At 46.0% G+C, this 27,293-nt stretch overlaps 10 protein-coding genes across 10 annotated transcripts; 6 read left to right on the top strand and 4 right to left on the bottom strand.

Moving 5' to 3' along the window:
- Positions 1-334: 334 nt before the first annotated feature.
- On the top strand, positions 335-2,114 carry EYB26_007589 (uncharacterized protein; the record flags this gene model as incomplete). The annotated part of the gene is made up of 2 exons (XM_054266855.1): positions 335-601; positions 654-2,114. The coding sequence occupies 2 exons, from the start codon at positions 335-337 to the stop codon at positions 2,112-2,114; spliced, it is 1,728 nt and encodes a 575-aa protein (XP_054122830.1).
- Positions 2,115-3,208: 1,094 nt separating this feature from the next.
- Positions 3,209-4,281, bottom strand: EYB26_007588 (uncharacterized protein; the record flags this gene model as incomplete). Its single annotated transcript, XM_054266854.1, has 4 exons — positions 3,209-3,778; positions 3,842-3,898; positions 3,957-4,182; positions 4,238-4,281. 4 exons carry the CDS (start codon positions 4,279-4,281, stop codon positions 3,209-3,211), a joined length of 897 nt encoding a protein of 298 aa, XP_054122829.1.
- A 781-nt stretch (positions 4,282-5,062) lies between these two features.
- EYB26_007587 (uncharacterized protein) lies at positions 5,063-6,842 on the bottom strand (the record flags this gene model as incomplete). The annotated part of the gene is made up of 4 exons (XM_054266853.1): positions 5,063-6,102; positions 6,172-6,370; positions 6,435-6,494; positions 6,558-6,842. 4 exons carry the CDS (start codon positions 6,840-6,842, stop codon positions 5,063-5,065), a joined length of 1,584 nt encoding a protein of 527 aa, XP_054122828.1.
- Positions 6,843-7,591: 749 nt separating this feature from the next.
- EYB26_007586 (uncharacterized protein) lies at positions 7,592-10,853 on the top strand (the record flags this gene model as incomplete). The annotated part of the gene is made up of 3 exons (XM_054266852.1): positions 7,592-7,694; positions 7,749-7,899; positions 7,955-10,853. The coding sequence occupies 3 exons, from the start codon at positions 7,592-7,594 to the stop codon at positions 10,851-10,853; spliced, it is 3,153 nt and encodes a 1,050-aa protein (XP_054122827.1).
- Positions 10,854-12,705: 1,852 nt separating this feature from the next.
- EYB26_007585 (uncharacterized protein) lies at positions 12,706-13,867 on the bottom strand (the record flags this gene model as incomplete). Its single annotated transcript, XM_054266851.1, has 3 exons — positions 12,706-12,817; positions 12,940-13,417; positions 13,474-13,867. 3 exons carry the CDS (start codon positions 13,865-13,867, stop codon positions 12,706-12,708), a joined length of 984 nt encoding a protein of 327 aa, XP_054122826.1.
- Positions 13,868-14,990: 1,123 nt separating this feature from the next.
- Positions 14,991-16,243, top strand: EYB26_007584 (uncharacterized protein; the record flags this gene model as incomplete). Its single annotated transcript, XM_054266850.1, has 4 exons — positions 14,991-15,334; positions 15,386-15,709; positions 15,769-16,130; positions 16,212-16,243. The coding sequence occupies 4 exons, from the start codon at positions 14,991-14,993 to the stop codon at positions 16,241-16,243; spliced, it is 1,062 nt and encodes a 353-aa protein (XP_054122825.1).
- Positions 16,244-17,336: 1,093 nt separating this feature from the next.
- On the top strand, positions 17,337-18,978 carry EYB26_007583 (uncharacterized protein; the record flags this gene model as incomplete). Its single annotated transcript, XM_054266849.1, has 4 exons — positions 17,337-17,433; positions 17,496-17,741; positions 17,816-18,730; positions 18,797-18,978. 4 exons carry the CDS (start codon positions 17,337-17,339, stop codon positions 18,976-18,978), a joined length of 1,440 nt encoding a protein of 479 aa, XP_054122824.1.
- Positions 18,979-19,522: 544 nt separating this feature from the next.
- Positions 19,523-20,347, bottom strand: EYB26_007582 (uncharacterized protein; the record flags this gene model as incomplete). The annotated part of the gene is made up of 1 exon (XM_054266848.1): positions 19,523-20,347. The coding sequence occupies one exon, from the start codon at positions 20,345-20,347 to the stop codon at positions 19,523-19,525; it is 825 nt and encodes a 274-aa protein (XP_054122823.1).
- Positions 20,348-23,068: 2,721 nt separating this feature from the next.
- On the top strand, positions 23,069-24,710 carry EYB26_007581 (uncharacterized protein; the record flags this gene model as incomplete). The annotated part of the gene is made up of 3 exons (XM_054266847.1): positions 23,069-23,169; positions 23,249-24,196; positions 24,290-24,710. 3 exons carry the CDS (start codon positions 23,069-23,071, stop codon positions 24,708-24,710), a joined length of 1,470 nt encoding a protein of 489 aa, XP_054122822.1.
- Positions 24,711-25,095: 385 nt separating this feature from the next.
- On the top strand, positions 25,096-26,616 carry EYB26_007580 (uncharacterized protein; the record flags this gene model as incomplete). The annotated part of the gene is made up of 1 exon (XM_054266846.1): positions 25,096-26,616. One exon carries the CDS (start codon positions 25,096-25,098, stop codon positions 26,614-26,616), a length of 1,521 nt encoding a protein of 506 aa, XP_054122821.1.
- Between the last annotated feature and the right edge of the window lie 677 nt (positions 26,617-27,293).

Below are 27,293 nucleotides of genomic sequence, written 5' to 3'. Positions count from 1 at the left end.
GGATATCGCGTTCGGGGTACGGAGTTCGGTGTGGATATGGAAACTACCGTATTATTCAAGATTGCGTTGTCTGATTTGTTATTAACAAAAGGAAAAGGACATTCTAGATAATATTGGGATTCTTGGTTGGTTGGCTTACAAACATATTTGAATCAAATGTAACTCTTAGCGTAGTATATCTACACCTAGATATCGCGAAATGTATTTAAAAGGATAGATTGACTGAGTATAAGCTCCTGTTCAGGAAAATATATTGACGAACTCTAGTTTTCTATCTTGCTTAGTTACGTTATTAGACCGAATTGCTCCTTCAAGTACTCTACGAAACACAACAATGACACGCACGGTAGCAGGCGTGCTGGACAATGTACAAGCCTCCCATACTTCGGCTCAACAAGATGAATCACAGAGTACTCCGTGCGAAAAGGCTGCCAAAAGTTTCAATCAATCTCCGCCTACAAATCTCGAAACTGGCAATGTTGAACCATCAGAACCAGCAAAACCGGGGAAGAAACTGTCATTCTATCTGGCCGTTCTCTCCTTGATGCTGGTTATTTTGATTGTATCATTGGATGCGACTGCCCTATCAGTTGCTATTCCTGTAAGTTGGTTGGTCTCAAAGACTTTCGTGGCTGATTTGTGTGCGTGCCTAGGTCATTACTAGCGATCTCAATGGTACGTCTCTCTCGGCTTTTTGGGCTGGCATCTCCTTCGTGCTTGCTGTGGTCATTGTACAGCCCATCTACACGAGTGTGTCAGATGTTCTTGGTCGAAAGGTGGCGTTATATACCGGCTTCATACTATTCACGATTGGGTCGATCATCTTCGCTGTCGCTCATTCCATGTCAATTCTCATCCTTGGTCGTGTTATACAAGGCCTGGGCGGAGGTGGACTGGACGTACTTAACGAAATCATTATTGCCGACATCACAACCTTGAAAGAGCGCCCTCTTTACCTTGGTTTAATGTCCGTTCCTATGGCAATTGGGACTGCTTTGGGCCCTATACTCGGTGCTGTCTTCAGCGAGAATGTCACTTGGCGCTGGATAGGATGGATCAATTTACCTATCATAGCAGTATCCGCACCACTTGCAGTCCTTTTCTTGCATCTCAAACCTATTGAGAAATCAATATGGTCTCGTTTGGCAAGTCTTGATTGGATTGGTCTCGCCCTTTTCGCTATTGGAATCACGATATTTGCGCTTCCTCTCAGCTGGGGTGGGGCATTGTACCCATGGTCATCATGGAGAACGATCGTGCCTCTGGTTATCGGTATTGCGATTCTTGCAGTTTTTGCTGTTTACGAAGCCCGACCTGCTCAACCCGTCTTCCCATATCGTATATTTCGCTCCCGCACGGCTGTAGTCACCTTGCTTGGGAGCTTCATACACGGAATGGTCTTGTACACTTTGTTGTTCTACATGCCCCTATTTTTTGAATCAGTATTTTTGGAGACATCCCTGGGATCCGCGATCTCAATGCTACCGCTTTTATGTATGGTTACGGCATTTAGCGGTCTGGCAGCCTGGGTCGTTGAGTACGTTCGGCACTATAGATGGGAGATCTGGCTGGGCTGGGTGATGCTTACCGCTGGCACTGGCCTGTTTGCTATATGGGATGCTCAGTCCTCTTTAGCAATTAAAGCTTCTTTTCAAGTTATTGCTGGCATTGGAATGGGATCTCTTTTCACTGTGCTCCCTATGCCAATGCAGGCAAGCGCACCAACGGCAGAAGATCAGGGGCTTGCAGTTGGAGTGCTGGTATCATTCCGGCTATTTGGTGCACTTGTTGGGCTTGCAATAGGTTCAACGGCATTTAGCAGTACTTTTGGCTATGGAATTGCTGGTCTTGGCTCCAACCTGCCGGAGGCCGTAGCAATCCTCAAGGACCCAAACCAGGCTATAGGGTTTATACCTCATTTGAGACAATTTCAGAACTTGTCCCCCGAGGAGCTGCATGCCATTCAGAGTGTATACAGAGACTCTATGCAAACAATATGGTATATATTGACTGGATTCTGTGCTTTCGGCTTCTTGACATCCCTTTTGACGGCGAGCCTGACATTGGAGACCGAAGAGTTGGGCAGACAACATTTCGACGGGGATATGGCTTGAGGAGAACATTGCCAACGGCAATTAGGGCTCTAGTGTTCCAAGGTTATATCGAATCTGCTCTTCAATCTGTCACATACGACCATAGGGTGTGGAGAACAGGGCTTCCCGTCCGCTCAGCCGTACTTAAGCCACACGCCGGCTGGTTAGTAGTTGGGTGGGTGACCACCAGCGAATCCCAGCTGTTGTATGTTTTTATTTTTCTCCTATTTTTCACTTCTTTTTGCTGGATGAGCAGAATTCCACGGTGCCGCTTTATGCTAGCCGTGGCTGGAATTGTTGACACAGTATGCGGGCTAAATTCTCTCCTCCATTTTACCCCTCTTTACCACCCCCTGGTTTTTTATGTCTTGCCTTCTTACGACGACTCAAACGAGCACGACAATTCTATTCTCAACTCACAAGGCCTTAGCGGCATTCTACCAATTGTCATCGGATATTCCCATCGTCGATTTCACCGGCGGCTTCTTTAGAGCCCTTCTAAGAGTAGTTGTCTGACTAGAGGCTAAGAATGTGTACTATTTTCTTACCAACCAAGTCAGCTAGTTAACTAACTAATTAGTTAACTAAACCGTCACCTATGTATCTTATATAAATGATTTCATTTGGACGAATGCCACATGTCTTGCCAGAGATTTCTTCCTAGACAACGCACATAACAATACAAACATTACACGTCCCACTCAGATTGTCATGTAAGTTGTTCGTAGATTACTATAGTATTTATAATGTATAAAGTTATAAAATCGTCCTAATTTTGTATTGTGCGTACACCATCCCTAGGACCGAATGAGGCGCAGTCCGTGCAAAGACTGACTCGTGATAGCGCCTTTGCTAATTGCTGACCTGCATCTAGAATTCTGCGTTTAAATACAAAGACGGATGCGTACGCGTCTTTGCATATCATCTGGATTACTACGTAGTATAATACCGGTATACAAATGAAGGACAAGTTCATCCTACATCTACGGATGTACACGATCTTTCTGCTTTACCAAGTAATACGCTAAGATATCAGACATCTTTAAATGCCAATTCCTCACTCAAGCAAAAGATGTAAATATGAATAAAAATAAAATCAAAATCAAACCGCTTACTTAACTCCTCCCAAAGCTGAATCCCTTCAGGGTGCCGACATTCTGTCCAAGCTGTAAACCGGAATTGTGGGACCCCGAAAATGTTGTATTAGATACATTTTGCGCCCCCTTATCCTCTTCGGGAAGAACAATCTTCGACGCCCATTGAGTAAGAATCCGCAACACCTTCTTGAAGTCCTTGTCATCCTCGGCGTCATACTGGCTCAATCGTAGCTGATTGCGGGCCAGCCGCTCTGGAGGAGGAGCTTCCAGGCTTCGGGCCAATGTCTCATCGACGATCTTCACGTCCTTGCCGCCCAATTTGGTCCCGGCTCCGGCGTAGAAACCCTCCACCTCGAAATCAGCCCCGGCTTGTTTGAGGCCCGCAAAGGCCACGGGGATGGCAGTGAGCCGCTGCGACCTGTCTTTCAGGTCCGACTCACTCGGGATCTCCTCCTGAGCCAGTTGGAAATACTTGGTGGCAGCCGCCAGTGATCCGGCCTGGAAGTGCGGCGTTCCTAGCAGTAATATACCGTGGACACAGCCGACAAGTTCCTTTTTCCGGGGATGATCGGCAGCTCTCACTAGGGCCTGGAGATATTTATACTAGGTTAGTGGGTGTTTTGAGGAATGAGACGGAGAGAGGATACATACATTCTCCAAAACAGTGCCCCCGAGACAGTGTGCAACAAAAATGATCGGTCGCTCTTCCTATCGTGCTTGTCAACGTGATAGATCAACGGGGACTGGAAGAGTAGGATTGAGGAACCTTTTCTTTTTCAGTTCGATGATCCATTAGCTCGTTGATCAGGTCGTTGGAAATATCGGTGATTCCGTCCTCCTCATCAAAGAAAGAATCGATCGTCGCCTCATATTCAAAGGACAGGATACATGCGTCTGATACCTTGGCCGGGAGGAGTTTTTCAGGCCAGAAGACATCTGCCTCGGAGGTCCACGGCGCTTGATCGCCATGTAAGCCGTGGACAAACACGATACTGCCGGTGCTTATGGTTAGTACGTAGATGTGAATAGAAGAGACACCGATCTTACTCGACTTTGGCATTGGCCGGTTCCCGAATTACTCTAATAGACATCTTGAGGAGGTGGATGGATGGAATCGGAACAACCAAGCTCTTATGAAAAGCACAGTGCAAGAGGAGTGACAAGCAGAAGTGGTACGATGTACGACTGAGATAGAAGAGTAAAGAAATGGTACGAGATGATAAGATACACCTCGAAATATCCTTGTTTGCTACGGCCTCGTAAGTCTGTATTCCCTCCCCCGCCAAACTTACAATGGCTGGCTGAAATACCACTTACAGTACATCCCTGAGCAATACATGACTAGTGCTGACAACCACCAATGTCAAGTTTCATGTTGGACACTCAAAAAGCCAAGAACAGCGATTATGTGATTGGATTAGCTATGCTTAGTTATAAGTTAGTTCCTTTTTCCCGACATCAGCTCTTACGAACACCCCACACAAAGGTCATGGCTAGGGCCCTCGCGAAACGACTGGTTGACGGTTCTGACAACAGCATAGGACTTGCTGGCCAACTTTGAAATGAATCTAATCCCAGCGAGGAAAGCTCTGGAGGAGAATCAGAGAACTGGGATGTCTGATCTGATATCTGGACCATAACCTCATACTATACTATGTAGTATCTACATTTGGCTTCCTCAAGAGCGATTATCCGAGGATTTCCCTATATACAGAGTGTTTTGCGTGGTTAATATGGTTTCAGAAACCAGTAATTGTAGTCTTGCAGTAGGTCTAGTCAGATATTGCATTGGCTATTTATCTTCCGTCTCAATTTTCCAGAGTGCTCGTCCACCCTGTTTAGGCTGAACGGTTCCCTACAAGCCAGAGGTACTCAAGAACTGCCAAAGTAGACACCGCTAATCTTGCCCGAATTGTTTCCTATCTGGAATCCAGAGTTAGGCCCCGAGAATACCACACTATTGGTGTAGGTGGTGGTAGACTGGATAACTTTGATGACTGTATCACTCAGCAGCTTGTCCTGACCAGCAGCGACCTCTTTTAGTAGGGGAAGGATGTCCTCGCCCGTGTTCATATAGGACACCTCTTCTTCACACAGCTTGCGCTGTTCTTCTTGGATTCCCGGAAAGAGATCAACCAAACCATCTACCAATTCACTAATATCCTCGATCAGCCGGGTGAAGTTCTTCTCATCGTATATAGTCCATTTGTCCTGCTCCAAATCGAACTTGCCCTGCCGTTTCTTAGCGAGATCCTCCATCTTCTGGTGAAGTGACGCCGAGACGCTGTCTAGCTCTTTAGCCGGATCCAGCACTGGCGTGGTGGAGTTCCCGTTGCGTTTCTTGAATCGTTTCGAAGTCGCCTCGGCATCCACAAAAAGCTCTAGAATCTGGTCCAGAAGTCCTTGGACCTGCTCTCTATCTTCAGGGGCCAGCTTCGTAATCTGGAGTGATTTCACGTCATTCGCATTGACCAATCCGACGGACTGACCCCAACGGGTGAGCCGGAGACGCACCACGTCTAGCTTCAGTAGACTGGTCTGGAAGCTTTTGTCTAAGTTGGCTCCCATCTGAATATATCCAAAGCTCTGAACTGCGTCCTTGAACATCCGAGATTGCTCATTCAGCGTTTCCATCATGGCGTCCTGTTTCGATTCCAGCTCCCGGTTCTGTTCGATAATGATTCCCGTGTCGGATTTGATGGCCGCCGTTCGCTCATCGATGAAAGTGACCTTTGCTACAAGGAATTCGACGTTTCCATTCATGCTTTGGACAATGTCGTCCAGAATCTCCACAGTGCGAAGAGTGGCCAGACCAACAGCCTGGGCCAGCTCATTGACGGCTTCCTCCATATTGTTGATGGCCCCCGAAAGAGCTCCGTCCGATCCATCCATTAAACTGCTAAACCACTTCTCTAGACAAAACAAAATCAATCATCAAGCCCACCCAAACAAAGAGAGTGTGGCCAAAGTAAATAACTTACTAAATCTTTTTCTCTCGGCATATTCCTGGGCAATGGAACAGATGGTCAGCATACCCGAGAAGACACGAGCGACACAGCGCTGGAACGGCTTCTGCTGTGGGGTCTTATTCTCGATCATCGAGAGTCGGTCAAAAAATCGATGTGTGAAGTCGAAAAACCCCATGATCTTATCATAGTCGGCAGACACCGTGGCAAAAGACTGACGGCGTTAGCAAGAAAGGTTCTTTTAAACGGCGGATTTTTACTTTCTTGGAGTACTGTACCTGCATGACCTGCCCAAAGGCCGTGAAAATCAAGCTGGCCGGCATTGCAGGAGGGAAGGCCTGTCAACGATCAGTATCAGCCAGGATAAAGAGATATGCACGCTTTTAATGTTCAAGACGCACCGATGCAGCATTCCCAACCACTTGGACGGTATTGACGATCTTCTGGATCAGCCACAAGTTGTTTTTGAACGCGGTCCGCATATTGTCTGTTTTAGACCGGTCGTGACGGAAATCTTTGAACTCGTCTGACAGGCCTTCCGTGCCCTTCATGATTTGATCTATGTTGCTGAGCTGTGCCAGTCGAAGACTCTTCTTGGTCCTCTTCTCATAGTCTTCGACTGCGCTCTGCCATAGTTGAGCAAGGTCGGACGCCTGCCCCGCGTCGTTTCCTATCTGAGCAGCCATGTCCACAAACAGTGTTAGCTTTGAACAAACGCGAGAGGTGAATACCAGAGGGGGAAATGGATGAATGGAGGAGGCTTTGGGGGACATGTATTTTGAACGCAAGTAAGTCAAGGTTGAGTGCGTCGTCATTCTTCATGTGATGACCCCACCAGGGTCCAGCACGCACCTCATCCTGTTTTTTTTTTTTTTTTTTTCCTTTTTTTTTTCTCCCGATTCTCTGCATGGCTATGCAAATGGTGAGGCTGAGAGGTCAAGTCTACTATGTAGTAATGTTACAGAAAGATACAACAAGGATCATTTCACAGAGTAAGCCCTAAAGAGAGCTAAAAACCCCACTTGACCTCAATCTGCCGGGGGCAAACGGTACAGTACCAGTAATCGGGAGGGGAACCTTGGCCCAATCAATAGGTATGGGCCCCTTGGAAACTTACTGTACTACATAGTAAGATGAAGACGCCCACCTCTCCGCTTCTTAATACGGTAATAACAGTACTCAAATCCCTCCTAAGGATTGACACTATCCTATAAATCGAGTAGGGCAACAGCTTACTGGAGGTAGCGTACATGTGCCCTCCTTAGAATCGCTGCTCTTTTACTCACCCCTCATGTCGCTGCAGACAAGGCTGAAACTCGTTAATTACCGCCCATCGTAACTGCGTGCGCTGGAGTGGTTTATTCATCTGTAGTTTATTATCGTCTACCTTCAACAGCCCTGCTTTTGAACTTACCCAGCAGTATACCTATGCATAATGGCATCCACAGCGTCCTTTTACGGCACCAATCATGGGTTCCAATTGGGGTATAATAGTGGTACAATTGGCCCAATCACTATTGAAAATCACCTTCCACCAGGTAAGTTTTCTGAAATGTGTTATGAGCTGTTCGCTGACAGTCGCTCCTGGAAAGAGAGACCTGAGACACCACCACCGCCATCATCTACCGTACCCTTCCGCCGCGACCCAGATTTTGTCGATCGCGGAACTTTACTTGATCGTATTCTTGAGAAGGGCTCGGCATCGCCTTCGAGGATCGCGCTGGTCGGCCTCGGCGGCGTTGGGTAGGCGAAGAATCTGTTCCATGGTAGTTATGTCCACTACTGACATCTCGCAAAGAAAGTCGCAACTAGTCATCGAATACTCTTACCAAGTTCGAGATAGGTCGCCAGACACATGGGTGTTCTGGGTCCATACAAGCAATGCAGCACGTTTCGAGCAGAGTTATCGGGAAATCGCAGACCGAGTGAAAATTCCTGGCCGGAAGGACCCCAAAACCAATATATTTAACCTTGTATCTGAGTGGCTCCACAACGAGGGAAAGGGTAAATGGATGCTTATCCTTGACAGTATTGATGATGATCGCTTTCTCCATGAAATACCGTTGAGCAGTCGGGATGAGTCCGACAGTCGCATTCCCGCGCAGCCACTATTCAATTATCTCCCTCTGAATGCACATGGCTCAATTATTATAACGACACGGAGTAGGGGCGTGGCAGCAAAAATGGTTGAAGATGGAGACATTATTGCAGTGGAGTCAATGGACCAAATACACGCGCAAACCCTTTTCGAGAAGAAGCTTGGAAAACAAGAAAATCAGGAAGATATCATAGAGCTCATTGCTGCTCTTGAATTTATGCCACTTGCGATTGTTCAAGCAGCGGCTTATATCAAGCAAAGAGCGCCCCGCTCTTCAGTGAAACAATACCTTACGGAGTTTCAAAAAAATGATTACAGGAAGATGAGTCTTCTTGATTATAAAGGCGGGCAGCTCCGTCGAGATCAGGAGGCAAAAAACTCCATTATTCTTACATGGCAAATATCTTTCAATCATCTACGGCAAGAAAGGCCTACGGCGGCAGACTTATTATCATTAATGAGCTTCTTTGATGGGCATGGAATTGCTGAGTTTCTACTCTATGATCGAAATCAAAAAGGAACTAACCATGACAGCATGGAGAATGAGACAAGTGATAAGGATGAAATCAGTGCAGTGGACTCTGACGTGAACGACCAGTTTGAAGAGGATATCGTCACTTTAAGAAACTTTTCATTCATATCAGTGAATATGGATGGAGCCAGTTTTGGGATGCATGGATTGGTACAGCTTGCGATGCAGAAGTGGCTCGAGACAAACGGACAACATGAACAGTGGAAGCAACAATTCATTCAGAATCTCTCCAAAGAATTTCCTAAACCAGAATACAGGAACTGGGAAAAGTGCGAGTTGATTTTCCCTCACGCACAGTCAGCGGTGGCGCAATTGCCACATACAGACAACTTATTAGAAGAATGGGCATTGTTGCTAAACAATGCAGCATTGTTTGCTTTGAGTAAAGGCAATATAATTGAAGCGGAGAAGATGGCAGTAAATGTGATGAAGGCAACAAAGGAGAAACTTGGTTCTGAACATGAGAGCACACTCAGCAGCACCAATATGGTAGGCTTAGTGCTTGACAGGCAAGGGAAATATAAGGAGGCTGAGGCGATGCATCGACATACGCTAGCAGCTAGAGAGAAAATGCTGGGAGTCGACCATCTTGAGACACTGATAAGCCTAGGTAATCTAGCCGTGGTACTTGATAGGCAAGGGAAATATAAAGAGGCCGAGGCGATGCATCGACAAGCGCTGGCAACTAGAGAGAAAGTGCTGGGAGTTGACCATCTTGATACGCTGATAAGCATGAGTAACTTAAGCTTAGTGCTTAATAAGCAAGGGAAATACGAGGAGGCTGAGGCGATACATCGACAAACATTAGCAGCGCGAGAGAGAATACTAGGAGTTGACCATCCTAATACGCTGACAAGCATAGGCAATCTAGGCTTAATACTTAATAGGCAAAAGAAGTATAAGGAGGCTGAGGCAATGAATCGACAGGCGCTGGCAGGCTTTGAGAAAGTGCTGGGAGTTGACCATCCCGACACGCTGACAAGCAGAAGTATTCTAGGCTTCGGGCTTTATATGCAAGAGAAATATGAGGAGGCTGAGGCGATGCATCGACAGGCGCTCGCAGGGTATAATAAAGTGCTGGGAGTCGACCATCCCAACACGCAGACGAGCATCGGTAATTTAGGCTTAGTGCTTGACAGGCAAGGGAAATACGAGGAGGCTGAGGTGATGCATCGACAGGCGCTGGCAGGCTTTGAGAAAGTGCTGGGAGTCGACCATCCCAACACGCTGACGAGCATGGATAATTTAAGCTTAGTGCTTGAGAGGCAAGGGAAATACAAGGAGGCCGAGGCGATGCATCGACAGGCGCTCGCAGGGTATAATAAAGTGCTAGGAGCCGACCATCCCGATACACTAGCAAGCCTAAGCAGTCTAGGCACAGTGCTTGAGAGGCAAGGGAAATACGAGGAGGCCGAGGAAATGAATCAACAGGCGCTAGCAACTAGAGAGAAAGTGCTGGGAGTTGGCCATCCCAACACGTTAGCGAGCATGGATAATTTAAGCTTAGTGCTTGAGAGGCAAGGAAAATACGAGGAGGCTGAGGTGATGTATCAACGGGTACTAGCAGGATATAAGAAAGTGCTAGGAGCCGACCATCCTAATACACTGGCAAGCCTAAGTAATCTAGGCATGGTGCTTTACAGGCAAGGGAAATACAAGGAGGCTGAGGCGATGCATCGACAGGCGCTGGAAGTTAGAGAGAAAGTGCTGGGAGTTGACCATCCCAACACGCTGACAAGCATGAGTAATTTAAGCTTAGTGCTTGACGGGCAAGGGAAATACGAGGAGGCTGAGCCAATGCATCGACAGGCGCTGGCAGGGTATGAGAAAGTGCTAGGAGTCGACCACGCTATGACGCTGATGAGCATGCGGTATCTCTCAGTCGTTTTGAAGAAGCAAGGTCGACGTGATGAGGCTCTGGAAGTCCTCCACACTTATATTCAGCTTCAACAGCTAAAATTAGGACCCGACCATCCAGATACCATATCTGCGACGGCTGACTTTAATGACTGGCAGCCAAAACATCGCAAACGCGATATGGTAACCAGGTTCTTCCGCAAACAGTAATCAATTGCCTACGTATCGATTATGAATCAATATATCGCCATGACTTTCGCATTCAGCTGCCATTTAATCACGGGCGACTTATTCACAATTCAGCAGCAATCCGTCTCATATATCTTCAAGTCTCTGTGAGGAAAGAAAGGCTTGGGGTGATCCATATTATGAATTTATATTGTTAGATATTGCCGAGAAAATTCCGTCTAGTCAAAAATAGATGCGGACATTAAAACTGGTTTCACTTTTAACACTCTCTTCCTTTAACTTGGCCTCGTTCTCGAGACGTGTGTAGCACTGTCACTGGGCTATATATAATTAATATAATATTGTTGATCGACCCACTCTGCAATTTGGAATAGAAGCTCTCTCCTGATGTCCGGAAGACAAAAGTCTTCATGCTGATCCGCGTACGAGTCAGACTCAGCACCCTCCGCAATTGGTAGCTGGTCCAGAGGGTCTGTACTTGTCAATATCATTCCTCAATTTCAACAAAGACCTCAAACTTATCTATCTGCTCGAGTATTAAAACAAGCATCGATCGTACCGCTATTAATCCCCGTCTGCATTTCATAATTACGGTTACAAAATGATATCAAAGACGCCGTGGTCATGACCATAGATTACCGTGCTACGATGAGTCTGAGTACTACAGTATAACGCCCAAGTCATGTTTCGAAAGGAGGTCAAGAGAATTGTGTGAGAGGGGTAAGACCAGTCTATCATCGTGACACATCTCATTAGCCCTTTAATAGACAGATGATGGCAAGCGCCGCCAAACTCAATAGTCAAGTTAATTCTACCGTATAGCAAATGCCTCCGAGCAAGACTAAACTTCAGAGGAGCAAGCCCATATTTATGTCTACACAGGGCTTGATCCCAGGTCTAATTCTTGACGGAGCAGGCCTCCTAAAGTAATACAGCAATCTGAAAGCAGGACAAAGCAACAAAGCAAGATGTGAAGTTATTCCCACATCGTATGACTCAAATGACACAGGTTGGTTATCAGGCGGTGAAGGACAGTAGTTAGGATTCTGAAGTTGTTAGCCGAGTGCTGATGTGACATATAACTGAATTACCTTACTAATTACGCCTCTTCGCTGGTCCTTTATTTTTGCCAATCAACGATATATGTCCGAGTATATCTGGAAGCTAACGAGACAAGCCCTCGGCGCTATAGATTGATATATCAAACAATCAATTCGTTTTTCTTGATGCCTCTCACCGAAGAGATGTGGCCGTGACATGCTGCACCTGCGTGATGGACGGGCATGAATCACTATGGTGGAGTTGACAACGTTTCAATTCATTGGTTTCTGTTTCCAAGATTAATTTCACTTCGTAAGAAAAAATCGAAGTCAAGTTGAAAGACTTGGTTGAATATTTTGAACTCCAGTTGGCAAGTTCTGGATTCAATCAGTTATCCTTGGATTTATAAGAACGCCCAGTTAACTCCTGAAATATTTCTATGCAGTTCGCCAAGCAATGTCAATCGAGCAGCTATACATGTATATAAACAACTCTAAAAATGCTGAAAAAAGTGGCCTATGCAAATGCCTTTTACTAACTCGGCGTTAGCCTAGTGTCCTCGAGAAGTGGTATACAACCTCGACCAACGGATATCGTAGTTTATCTGATATATAAACGGCATCTCAAATAGCGGAAATAGAACAAGCTGATTAGTATAGGAGTAACATAAGAACATGAAGAACGTGTTGCATAAGCCGTAGAAAGCAATACAATTCAATAGATAACAGTTCATGAAACCGTCAGTAACAAACAAATGAGAACGAAGTACCGTAACAATAAATCCATATCATTGATGATTCTTCGTAGTCATCTTTTTTTCTTAGAAAAAAGCCTATGCTCCCATCTTTATCTGAGGGTCTACGGTTTTCAGTTCTGCCAATGTATCAGTCCACAATCTTTGGGTGAATTTCTTCCCTGCTTCTTCGTCGAGAAATGGTGGTCCACTGAGGTTATAAGACAATCTCGGTCAGTTAAGTCAATTCATTTCAAGTTAGGGTTTGTTCGAGCATTGCAGTATAAAGAAAAAGTATCAAATGTGAAGGCCACGGGCAGACTGAGCACTTACGGGACAACAACGTTGTGCTGCAGAAACTTGCCATGACTCTCCGGACCGGCGAGAACCGATCCGTAGACCACCGTTCTACCTGCCTCCTGGATGGATCTTCCAATTGATTTCTTGGCTGCCAATACAATTTTCCCAATCAACCAGGGCATGTGTTGTTCAAAATTTGTCGGGACAGCACCTGGACAGAAATTATTCATGATAACTTCCGAACTAGGAACTATGGTAGCTAGATGGTGGATGAAGGCATTCACTACTAATTTACTGTCGTTGTATCGTTTCATCTTTTTGGCGGCTTGCTCATCATCGAAAAAGGCGAGGACATTCGTAGATGAGGGGATGGGATTCGAGGCAAGGGTATGTCCCATCTGCATGTTGGATCCAACGAATGTGAGATGAGATGGTTGTCCTTTTCTTGCTGCAGTGGCTTGGAGCACGGGAAGCAGTTCCAACACGAGTAGGAAATTGCTCCAACAGTTCACTATTAGAACCATAAATTAGTACGAAACGAGTGGGTTAGTGAAGGCGATTACTAACCTTGCATAATCTGTTCATGTCCAGTCACACTCATCTTAAACACCATTTGGGCCATACCAGCATTGCAGACCAGTACATCCAAAGCAGGCGCCTCCTTCTTGACATGTTCACTGAATTTAATCACAGACTTGTAATCGTCGAGGTCCAAGTCAAATACATCAATGATAGCGTTGGGGTTGTTTTTGGCAACTTCAGGATCTGCACGAAGAGCTCGCACAGATTCTGCTCCTCTAGATGCATTGCGAGCTGTGATTATGATACGGGGCACTTTGAATGTAAGAAATTGTCGGGCAGCTTCGAAACCGATACCGTTAGTGCCGCCAGTGACGAGAACAGTCCTGCCTTCAAGAGTTGTGTCTTTTGGCAGCTCTGGGATATAGGTTTGTAAGCCCATGGCGAATGAAGAGCTCGAGAAAAATATTACTACGAAAGTAGAAGATCTGGAAGTAGATGATGAATCCAAAACATCTTGATTCTCAGGGAGGTAGTTGCATTTTATATTCCTCAACAAGCTGGCATTTAGTACCTAAGCGCTTTTATTGTTAACCTTCGAATCTATAAGCTTGATATATAGAAGGAAAGAAAAGGAGAAGAGAAAGGGTCCCTTTCAGATATTGAATTTTGTCTGTTTTGGGTTAGCGTCAAATTATGCAGATGTGACAAAGTTTGGTAGCTTCTGGAATAATGCAACTCTATTGGCTGGCGCTTGCTAAGGTTTCCACTATGTGGATCAGTATGCACATGCTGACCATTCAGAGACAACCAAATGGAGACTTGCAGGGGTCGGGTCGGGCTAAAGCCTAAAATGACCGGGGTCGGAGTGGGTCCCGCCCTCGTTTTCTTACTATGTAGTTCTGACTCATCAGCCATGTTTTGACTTGACCCGTGACAGCTCCTGTCAGCTTCAACTTCTTTCGGTACAGTTGCATCACGTATTTCGATCCAAGAGTAATCAGGAAGGCGTGTTGGCCCACGATATCCGCAATATGCTGGCCCAATCGGCATGCTTAAAATGTAGCGAGCGGAAGAAGAAGTGTGATAAAGCGTATCCCGTTTGTGGTCAATGTGAACGGTATGCATTCAAATCGATGGCTTCGGTCTCGACGTACATCCGACTTTTTGTCCAGCTCCTAGGCTGCTTGGGTACCCACAACTGATACTTTCTGACCCAATGCATCAATAGATTGCTTTTCAGATGTTATTATCGAGCAACGGCACTGCCGGCAGGCAAGACTAATATTATTCAGGCAGAATCTATCAGCTACGTCTACCAACCATCGAACGAAGAAACGCTAGCGAATGATTTAATTCATCTCCAGAGCATATTAGGCCCGGCTTATATATCGCGATTAAATACCATAGTCCTCAACCACAGACAAATCATAATCCACCTAGCTACTGCCTTTCTCGCATCCTGCCCGAGGTGGATGCCCATCATTCAACAATATACATTCCAGCAGATATGTGAATATGACATACCTCAGACGTCTCAAGGACCAGTCTTGTTGCTCCTCACTATGTGTATGCTTACGAGGCCGTTGATGAGCAAGGGTCATAACAACCAGCCGGACGCCCTGCGCGAGTCAATGTATACGACCGTTAAACGACTATTTTGGGAGCCAGGTACTATTCACGAAGCAGCAACGACTATCATCAAAGCGGGCTTATTTCTTTCCATATACGAGTATGGGCATGGAATGCTCAATCCTTCCTACATGACCATGAACGTATGTTCAAGCATGGCTCAAATCAGGCAGCTTGGAGGTGTACATGATTCCCTAGGTTTACCACCCTTTGGAGCAGAATCTTCTAAACAGCACGATATCTTGAAATTGTGGTGGGGATTGAAAATCCACGAAAGGTTGGCTTGTGCTATCGTCACGTTTAAATTTGAGTTCTAACGGTCTCCCAGAATGATCAGCCTAGAAAATGGATATGCCATCAAGCCAATTAACATCGACGAAGCAGAACTCATGAACAACGATCGTCTTGAACTTGAATTAGAATCAGCGAAATCATACTTGAGTATTGATTCACACTACTTCGCGTACCATCTTCAGGCTAGAGCTGCTATTTGGTTAGAACTCGTGCTGCGTGTTGTGCGGGATCCAAATGCCATAACTGCCGCTGGTCGCCTACGATTTCAGGCCGTGGATCGCGGGCTCTTGCGATATTTGACCATTATACTCGGCTTGGGCATGGGAACTTGCTGTGAGGCCATTGCAATTGGGTTAAAGTGAGTTGATCTGTCTTTAATTGGTGTAACCTTACCGCGAATTCTAATAAATCTGTCAGTGCTTTTGTCCACCTCCACAGGGGTCGACTCAAAATGAGCAACTCGTTCCACTTTTCAGAGCAAGATAAGCTTGAATCCTCCAGGGCGCTCGAGACCATGCTTCGTATACTATCCGATTTCTTCGATGACCAGTTATTCAAAAACCCTGGCTTTATCATAGCCAGCCCTACTGACGATAATGGGATATTCAGAGAGACTTTTCCATATTTTGTTCATATGACATATGTAATATTGCTAGAATTGAAGGAACATGGCCGATTTGAGCAACTCCCTACTTCTTCAGAAGCTCCCCCATTAGAGAAGGAGGTCGAGGCTCTATGGTCTATTTTGAACTTTGCTGCAGAACATTGGCAGATTGCACGTAAGTCGACTCTTTCTTCTGATTCATGATCTTCGAATTAATTAGTTACAAACCTCGAATACTGACACGCTCCCTCTGCAGGAGACTTCATGTCTGTACTTGGACAACCTTGAGCATGAATTATCCTCTTCTTGCATTTATCTATTACGGACTTGAATCATGATTATACTAAGGCGTTAGGCACTGTTGCTTCAAATTGGTTATTTCAAGTAGGATCCAGAATACCTACGCTTCTACGCCCTGACTACACTGTACGTGTACACTGAATTGCAATCGAGAATTTTGATCTTGGAAGCAGTTAAACTCGATGATTTATTCTGATTTATCCAATACATATATTAGTAATCTCTAAAGAAAAGGAAAATGTTTTACTCTTAATGCAAAAGGCCGCACACCGAAAAGGCGGCTCTACGTCGGGTATGTGTTACGGATGGATTTCTCTATCTAATTCAGTTCCACATTCGACTGGTCATGTCAGATATTTGGACCAGTCTGTTATTCTGTTCAGCATGCATCGTCGTATACGTAGTATATAGATAGTGCATACATGTAGGGATCCTGCCGCATAAGATGCAAGGCCTGTCTCGAATTGGAGAAAGTCGCTGGGCCCGATATGCACCCAAGCGTAGTCCCGAGGTCGTTGTGTCGCTTAATATACATTGAATGGAGTAGCAGTGTAGTACAGACAACGTGGCTAACTAGGGAACAAATTTTCCGAAAAAGACCGTCATGATGAACTACGAAGAGAAGAAAAGTAGAACAACAATGTACAATATAAACGCCGGAAGTGGACGACGGAATCGCAGCCCCGTGTCCCCGTCATCATGGCCCACTATCAATTTCTATAAAAATTCATCTTTGTGCTCTAAAACTTAAGCTGCATGAACATCATTTTACTTCTCGACATCCAATTGCTCAAAATCAGCTCACCGCCTCATCTTCCATTGAGAACTAGCTAAGCTTGCGCATACCGTACCGGTAGCTCTATCGTAAATTGAGCTTAGCTCGCCTTTGGGCAGCTGAATAATTGCCGATTCAAAATGGGTTGATTAACACGGACTTCGTATTCTGAACGGCTACTTGCTACCCCGCCTATGCTTCAAGATTCTTGTACCAACTTCTTGTTCCCAAGATATCCCGTTGTCTCTCCGTGTGTGGGTTGCTTTACTTTATCACGACTTCGAGAAGACGGACGGTTGGAAAATCATGGCGATAGGTACTAATGCAAACCATCCAATTGGATACCGATGGCGCTCGTCGAAGGGTCTCATTATCGCATGTATTGCAATTGCTTTATTCACAGGTTTTTAACCCCAGCAGCTCAACCGCCTGATAACGTAGGGTAGAGGGCTGACGAACCACTAGAGAATTTCCTGTTCACTTTCATCGTACCCATTCTCGATTACATGTTAGAAGAACGGCTCAATGTTGATCGGTCCAATGCTCAACACGTTATTTCTCTCGTGCTTTCCGTCCACGCTCTCGTTTGTGTTGTTGTTGGGCCCCTAACGGGGCATATAGCAGATAGGATATCATCACGAAAGGGTGCTTTGCTTGTGTCATTGTCATGCGAACTTGTCGGTACAATAATTGTTGCGGCGGCTCCTTCTGGTATGTTGTACTTGCTTTCCATTTGGCTGTTTGTTCCTAGAGTCTCAGATGTACTGACAAAGAGTGTTTTGAAGTTGCCATTCTCATCTGCGGCCGCATTATCCTTGCCATCGGCGGAAATGCAGCATGGATTATCGGTCTAGCAACACTCGCCGACACAGTTGGTACAGAAAATAGCGCTCAGACATTAGGAACTATATCTGTCATTTACAATTCTGGTTTACTTCTCGGTCCCACGGTATCCGGTTGGTTGCTGGGATTGGCAGGTTACTGGCCGACCTGGAGTGCTGCAATAGCCGTCCTCGTAGTGGATATGGCTATGCGATTGGTGATCATTGAGAAACCGAAAGAGCAGAAAGGTGGCAGAAATACAGAGTCCGGATCTGCGACTACAAATGAGACCAATGGGCCTGCGTCGTCTGAAAATGCAGATGTCGAAGCAACTGCCGCGGACGCTGGCACCAACAACTCTCTCGATGAGACCACTCCTCTTCTGCAGCCCCCGACGGCAAATACTGGAAATATACAGGAATCTGCTTCGCGAGAAGACACAGTCCAGCAAACTGATGGATCCTTGAACTTTTATCGTATTGTCCTTTCTCACCCACGTGCTTTAACTGCTATGGCATGCCATATGACAAGTTCTCTTGTCGTAACCAGCCTAGACACCACGCTCCCTTTACATGTGATACGAGACTTCGAGTGGAACATAGCCCAGACAAGTTTCATGTTCCTCTTGATTCAGCTTCCTCAGCTGGCTCTGGGAACATATACTGGCTGGTTGAAAGATAGGCACGGAACGAAAGTCGCCACTGGAGTTGGGTATTTGTTGACGGGGCTACTCCTGTGGCTTCTAGGTGCTCCTGGACATGATGGTTTCTCTTTCATTGGTTCCGGCCAGAAGGGCCAGATTATCTACTCTTCCACACTTTTGGCCCTTGGCTTTGCGCGAAGTCTGACTATCGGAACTGGTGTTATTGAGATCACGAGTGAGTGAAGTTGGAGAATGATCTATTCTTTCCCCCAGATATTGCAGACTAACTTGGAAATCACAGGTGTGATTAGGGAGATACAAACGGAAAAACCAGGCATATTTGGTCCAAATGGCGGATATTCTCGAGCCTATTCCTTGACCAACTTTAGTTGGAACGTAGGTCTGCTCACGGGACCTCTCCTGTCGGGTTCACTTGTGCAAGCTGTTGGTTATTACTATATGAACTTTATATTTGGTATGTAACTTCGCATTTGCTAATGTCTTTGGACTTTGCATAGACTGACTTCTATGTCTTCAAGGTATAATAACGTCCTGCGTTGGCTTGGCTTGCTTCGTGTTTCTTCACAGTAAATGAAATAGAGTTTTGCCAGGCTCGACAGATCCAAGTCCGAACGTGAATTCGAGTCTTCCTAATATGTTTATATCACCTGCATGCGCATTTCAATGGTTTTAATAAGCTTCACATTATGGTGTTGCACTAGGATACGAAAACTTGAGCGATGAACGCGTGCTGTGCCACAGACCTGACGGCCCCTTGTGCTTAAACAGCATTGATGACCGTTACGAACATTTATCATGGATCATGAACATGTAATCATTCACCTAAGGCATGTTCCATTATTGTACACGTTGATCTGTATCAGGAATGACATTTAAATGCAGATTAGACTAGCATTAAAATAGAAGTATGGATAAACTATGTACAAGTCCCGTCTCATCTTTCCAACCAGATGACAAAATATTAACAGAAATCCGCCCCCCCCCCCATCTAGGCCCATTGATACATTTACAGGTAAGAGATGACAACAGTGCTGCCAGAAGCGGTCGTAGAAGTGAGCACCTTGTTCTGGTAAATATCCATGATAGTAGCGCCAGTGGTGTCAACGGTGGCACCGTTAGAGAGGGCAGTAGCTCCAGTGAAAGTAAAATCGCTGCCAAAGTCGGCGAAGTTGAGAAGACCGCCACCACTAGAGAGATCTTCCATGATCCACTCAGCGTTGGTCTGACAGAGACTGGCGGTCTGGCCGGAGAAGGTGGAGGAGACAGACTGGCCGGTGGACTCGTTGGTGACAGTGGCAGTACCACCAGTCAAGCCGTCAGCGGTAACAGTAGCGGTAATAGTATCACCAGTGTTGATGGAAAGATCGCTCGGCCAGTACGACTGGGAAGCAGGGAACCACTCGTACCAAGCAGTGTTGGTGATCTGCCCGTATTGGATGCAGATGTTGACACCAGTCTGCAAGATAGCGGTGCCACAGGTGTCGCCGTCAATACCAACCCAAGCAGCAGCGCAGTATTGCTTGGTGCGGTCACCGCCAGCTGGGAGAGTAACGGAAGGGACAACGAAAGAACCGGTGACTGAGGTGTATCCGGAGCCAACCAAAACAGCACCAGCCCAGTTGCTGGAGTAGACTTCAGCAAATGTCTCAGAGTCGGTGGTTGAAAGCTCCTCGCTGGCGTTAATACGCTGGTTGGTGTGAGTCTGCTGGTTAGGACGAGCACGGCGAGCGACGCGGTTGGCTTCACGGCGAGCGAGGTTTTCCTCGGAAAGAGGAGCAGCCAACGCAACGCTGGACAGCAGGATGGAGCCGGCGATGGTAGAGAACTTCATTTTCATAGAGAGACTTATGTAAGAGGTATGGTGGAATGGGTATATGGAGGGATTTTGTTAAGTTGTTGGATATTGAACCTCAATTAGAGTAGGGATGGGTCTGTTTTATAGTCACTACGGCACAACTAGCCCTTGTCAAACGAGACTATGGTTGTATTATGCAAATATATTATCTGAAATACCGCTATAAAACGGCGTATTTCTATCATGACATCCCTCAGCCCCTCAGATTTAGAACCAAGATCCGATAGCTGACGGACTAGCGCGTGGTGAAAGATTTGTCAACGAGGGCATGTGTTCGTCACTCAAAAAAGGAACGAAAAAAGTGCAACTATCGGGATACTACATTAGAGAAGGTTTGGTCTTGTTTTCTTGATTTCAGGGTATTTGTTTACTCCAGGACTGTTGCAGTTGAGTGGACTCGAAACCACTGCCAATTTTGTCAAGTGCTATCATTCGATCGAATTCAACGACTGTTTCCGATAGATGATCATGGCTAATTTGAAGGGTCATCCCGGCGCCACGGGGCCAGAGTAGCACCCAGACCCGTCGATCAACAGATTACCAGTAAATGCTTGATCTACCACACTACAGAGTATGTGGTATCCAGCATCAGGAGGAACACCGGAGGAACGAATCGGATTTCAGCCAAGGATATAAAAGAAAGTAGAATACGTAGATGGTACCGCTAGATAGCAAGAAGTACGTAGTGGATGCAAGTCATTGGTAAGGCACAATCGTGAGGAGGGATAGTTACATCTCGAAGCGCTCAATGACGATTTCCAGAGCCTCTCGGATTGGCCTTTTCCGATGTACCATAGGCACTTGAAGCTATTTTTGGCCGGTTTATGCATGGATTGTCCTTTCTATAATTAATGGCCAGAAAAGATGTACCTGAATCTAAGCGGCTGACCACGTAGACTTGTCACTGACTCATGGTTACTAGCGCTGATGACCTGTTCACCCGTGCACATGTCCTCGTAAGGCTCGTATAGGTTGTTACACCAGCCGGTCAACTGATTCGTGCAGTCCCATACTGACCTGATTGGATGCAGCGAGTTACACGCATTGCGTTACACCTCACGCGGAAATTAAGGCTTGCATGTCAGGGACATGACTTTTAAGGCCAATGCTTCCAGCAACCGCAAGGCCGATCAAGGTACCTGGCTAGCTACTTGTGAATTATCGGACTATACTCCAATGACTTCGTATTCGATCATCTGTTAATTCTGCATGAATTCTGCATGAATGTGTAGCCAGCCATCACAGGATAAGTTGAGATACCATAGTTGCAACCATATCGTTGAGGCCCGATTCACTTTCTTGGTAGACTCCAAACACTGTTTCTCTAATCCCAATGAAGTTGTGGTTTGGAGGAAACAAGCAACTGCCCTGCAGGGTGTTGTACATTTTCTCGGACGGATAAACAATCCGAAATGGAGGGCATCCACGGCGCAAGACAGGTGAGGAAGTTCGGCCTGCTCCATTGTTAGGGGTGCTGCATCGCCTCGGCTTTGGGTCCATAAACCTGGGGGCCGGGCCTCAGCATTGCGCCTTTTTATCTCGGCCCGTCCCTCTAGAGCCGTTCTCACATTCGAAAGGCCGAAGCAAGTTGTGGATGCGTCGCTTAATTAGTTAAGTTAACTTATCATTCCAATAAATGGACATTAAGTAAGCGATTTTTGAGGGCCTTTCGAACTCAAAGGCGGCAATGTTTAGCCATGAAACAGTCATGAAACGAAAGCAAGTATACTTTTGTACCTATTTGAACCCTATTTTCCCTGCCAGGTGGGGTTTTCCTTTTTCAGTTGTCGTCGCTTTTGTGAGGGCGCTCACGGTCTGGCTCACTGAGTAGATTCCAGTCCGGCGCTCACGCTCGCTAAGCGGCTCAGTGTCGGCACCACCTCAAGTCACAACCCCAACCCGTTCTCAATACTCAGTTCAGACCCACAAGCCGCTCCCGAACGATGGCATCCATCAACGCACCAAACCCTACGGCAGCCTAGTTGTACGCAGAGGACAAAACGATCATTTCACTGTTTTTACATTTGCGCAAATGTAAATTTCATATTTCCACACGTTTACTCCTGATTACTAATCACGGATCAGCTAAGTTAACTGTTAACTAACGTTACCTTTATTAATGACACCAAGAACCTGTGTGAGGTTCAACCAAGTCTAACATATCTCGACACACCACTGTATAACTGAGGTGGATCCAGGTCCGTGACAGTTATCATTTTGAATTAGTGTCAGTTTGAGTTGGTAAGTTAGATATCATTTCGAATCCCGCTAATATGAACGCCAAGGCCTAGGTAACAGCCACCGACTCGCACTAGTAGTATGTACTGACACCAACTTGGTTCAATCTAATAGTTAGTACGTAGTATTCGCCCTGACACAGCACAGCTTCCCATCCTTGTTCTCCGGAATTTCCGTCGGCTTAAACTTACGCCGAAGAATATTAAAGACAACGGCGACGCCGACATCCTTTTTCACAACTGAGGTAGGGGCACTCCCAGAGACAGCAAGCTTAGGCTCGAAGGCATATATGTGGGTGCTCTTTTTAGCAGGCTGATGTTGTTAGGATGGAGGGCACCACACGTGACATGAAAAAAAGGCGCGCGAGCAAACCAAAAGTTCGTACAGGGTGTACAGCTTGCAAGTAGGGCATCTCACTCTTCTAAGCCCCCTCTTTGTTGCGTGCTAGAGCACTCTCACATGCCTGAGATCTGGAGTTTTATCCAGAAAGTAGCGAAGGCTAATCTCTATCCTAGAAATCGGAGAGTAAAATGCGACGAGACAAAGCCAACTTGTTATCGGTAAGTGATCGGAGAATGGCTTGTGTGAAATGGCTCCAGAGTGTGCTCAATTGACCAACTGCTCATGTGACCGCTACAGATGCCAGGAGTACGGTGCATTCTGCGAGTACAGGCACCCTCGACCCCACGCTGCAGCACCTAAAGTTAGCCCGCCTCAAGATCGTGGCTGGGACCTCGTTCCCATCCAACCTCGACCTCCGTTGCAGCGTATGACTAGTTCCCTAGATCCTTTCAAATGCGATGAGGTAGAAGGTCGGTATTTTCGACTATTTCAAGAGGAACTTGCATTCGATCTGAGCGGTTATTTTGAGACTCCCTTTTGGACACGAATCATACCACAACAATGTTATCACGAACCTGCCATAAAACATGCAATTTTCGCTTTGAGTGCTCTATATAAATCTGCAATATCGTCCAAGACTAATACGGCTAATTTGGATGATGAGCATTTTAATTTTGCTTTGGTACAGCAGAGACAAGCCATCAACTCACTTCGACAAGCCCTGTCTAGTGGACAACCTCAGATGAGGCTTGCTCTGGTGGCGAGCTTGCTCTTTTCGTGCTTTGAGAGTTTCCATGGGGATTGGGAGACAGCATCACAGCAGATATATAGCGGGCTTAACATTCTGAAGCATCTAAGCGAAGATGAGAGACGGCATGCAACCAATAGCCTCGTTGATATGGATTTCGAAGTCGGTCTGACCTTGCGCCGTCTCAAGTTGCAGATATTATCGTTTCTGGCCATGAACCCAATGTGTGAGCATCCCTTTAATGACCTAAATGTTGAGGAAACTATGCCGGATATGCCAGATCAGTTTACTACTTTCAATGAAGCTTTCGCGGCAGCAACTAACTTGGCTGTGTCTGTTCTTCGACATTCGAGGATATCTGCTCGATGCGGAAATGACTTAGGTCTACGGGAATTGATTGCACAACAACAACAGTGCCTCCACGGATTGGTGGATCAATGGAACAAGGCGTACGAACCGATATTTCTAGAACTATGCCAGAGTATTATCAACAAAGCGTATATTGGAGCCCTTCAACTTCGGATCTGCGTTTGGAAATGCGAAATAATGATTGCTACAAGCTTGTCTAACACGGAAATTGTCTTTGATAGTTTCATAACTCAATTTCAGAGGATTACTCATTTTGCACGGCATATACTTCAGACGGACCAGGAAATTCGACAATCAGATGGTCCCAGACTACAATACGGCATGGGATTGATAATGGCTCTATTCTATACGGCTACTAGATGCCGGGACTTCTCCGTGCGCAGGGAGGCTATTGCTATACTCCGGGAATGGCCTTGCACGAATGGGGTTTGGCACAGTCTGCAGGCAGCAAAAGTTGCGGAGTGGATCGCGGACATAGAGGAAGAGTACTGTGTTGGCATGAGATTTATTCCGGGGAACTGTCGTGTAAAAATGCAGAGCTTGAAAGTGTCCGTCCAGAAGGGTGAGATTAGTGTGGATTGTATGCAATATTCTGTTAAAGGCGTCTTAAACCCCCGAAAAGCAAATCTGCATTGGCGTTAATACTTAATATCACTGGCTTATTATTCTCATAAAAAAGTTCTTGAAAAATATAAATAGCTTTCTGTAGTCATTGGCTAGTGAATACGAAAGCGATTGGCTGGTGAGTACGAAAGCGATTGGCTGGTGAGTGCGAGAGCGATTGGCTGCTCACCTCTTACAGATAATACTCGTCGTAGGCGTTTGTCATAATGTAGCATACACACTACTATAAGTATGGCCTTTACCTACTATTCGGAGAGGTGTATTTTGTAATTGTTGCAAAAAGATTACAGCAACGACAACCAGCCGATTCCTAATCCTGATTTCTTACATTTACTGGATTCACTACTTTGTACAATCTTGGTCTCAACTTACTCTTTTACTTCATTTTATAAATCAGTTCAACATGGCGTCTAGAAACATCAATGTCCATCCTAATGGCTACCACCCCGCTTCCCTCACTCAAACAGCCTTCGACATCATCATAATTGGCGGCGGTCCCGTTACCAGTTTTGCCGAAAGTCGTCTTGCCAAAGCTGGTCTGAGCGTTGCTGTAATCGAACACGAGCTCTACGGCGGTGAGTGCCACTTCTTTGGATGCATTCCGTCGAAAGCACTTCTTCGTCCTGTCGAAGCTTTCGAAGCGGCGAAAGCGATTGACGGAGCTCGAGAGGCGATCGGCAAGAACAAGCTCGACGTTGCTGCTGTATTTGAAAGAAGAGACAGGTTCGTGGATTTGTGGGATGACAAAACGTGGATTTCCATTTCAAATGGATCGAGTGGCGCGACACTTGTACGCGGTTTTGGACGTATTGCTGGCATGAAAAAGGTCAGCGTCCAACCACACGGTGAGACGCAGAAGTATCATCTTGATGCGAATATTGCGATCATTATTGCGACAGGGTCCACGCACTCTGTGCCTGCGATTCCAGGCATCGAGAGTCTCGAAGAAGGAACGGAACTTTGGTCCAATCGTGACGCGGTCGCGGCAAATATAGCTCCTGAACATCTGATTATTCTCGGTGCAGGGCCTGTGGGGTCTGAAATGGCAACTTTCTATTCTGCCATTGGCTCCAAGGTCACACTGATTTCGTCCACTGCGGAAATCCTGCCTATGGTTGAGGGAGCGGCTGCGAAGATTGTGCGGAAGAGCTTGGAGGCAAGTGGTGTCTCCATAAAGCTCTCCTCACGTGTGGACAAGATTGAGAAACATGCTGCAAATTCATTGACTGTTGTGTTATCGAGCGGAGAAACGATCTCGGGTTCTGTGCTCCTGAACGCAACAGGACGAAGGCCAAGGACATTCGATTTGGGCCTTGATAGTATTGGTCTAACTGGTGAAGGCCAGCCGTTGAAAACGGACTCAAGGCTCGCTGTTCCTACGGCCCAAGGTACTGAGCCTTGGCTGTTTGCTATTGGAGACGTGAATGGTCTTGCTCCTACCACTCACATGGGCGTTTATCAGGCGCGCATCGCCAGCAATGTCATTTTATCCTCCATTAGATATAAGCAACCATCTGTAAAGATCAACATCCCTATCGGAGTTACCGTCACAGAAGCCAAGGGGTGTCAAAGCACATTTGCCCAAGTCATTTTCACAGAACCCAACATCGGTACCGTTGGTCACACCTTTGCTTCCGCTCAGTCCGCAGGCCTGAAAGTCAGGGCTGTTGACAGTGATTTCTCTATCGCAGGAGCATGGTTGTATGGAGATGGACAGCCTGGATGGGCTAGATGGGTTATTGAAGAGGGAACTGATAAGCTCCTTGGTGCAACGTTTTGTTGTGTTGAGGGATCAGAGTTTGTAAATGCGAGCCAGGTCGCTATTCTGCAAGGCTTGACCTTAAAGGAGATGGTACACGTAGTACCCCCATTTCCAACTCGGGGTGAAATCTGGACCCATTTGTTGAATGCTGCTGGGTTCTAGCTGGATAAACAATCAAGATACTCAACATTTACGGTTACTGTATTATGCATCCTTGAATAATACACAGACACGATAAAATTATAGACTTTAAACATGATTAATAATAATGATAGGTTCAGTATACTTTATGCCGTGGATAGGATGGCTTACGAGTTTGATATGGCGTGACATTATCTTCCATCCCGTTATCGAAGCAGTCTAGAATCGCCAGGATGGTTTATTGACTGCTGTTAATACGAGGTCAAGCAGACAGATAAGACGTCGAGAGACAAAGCATATGGATTTAGATTTTGACAGCGTGAATAGGATACTCGTACAGGGGACATGGTTTCGTGGTGATCTAGTTATATAGTGCTATGGATGAGGCCCAGCCGGAGGGACACGATTAGTTGTAAGGTATATTTTGACGTTGAGAATGAGCAATTTTACCCTTCAAGTAAGTAACGTTAAATTGGAAGTCCTAGATGACTAAATAACTAGTGCTTGGAGTTCATCCATTGTCAATGTACAATAACAATAAAAAAAAGATAAATCGGGCCATCATCTCTGTGGAAAAAGGCGAGAGGCTGTTTGTATGGTAAATCCTATCGCTCCGGCATGTAAGCCGAGTGATCCAGCTACTGTGAGTGCAACTAACAAGATGTATATAATCGCAATCATATGGATGAATATACACT

Source organism: Talaromyces marneffei, chromosome 6, assembly GCF_009556855.1.
Source record: "Talaromyces marneffei chromosome 6, complete sequence".
NCBI lineage: Eukaryota > Fungi > Ascomycota > Eurotiomycetes > Eurotiales > Trichocomaceae > Talaromyces > Talaromyces marneffei.
This window is presented reverse-complemented; position numbering and strand designations above follow the sequence as displayed.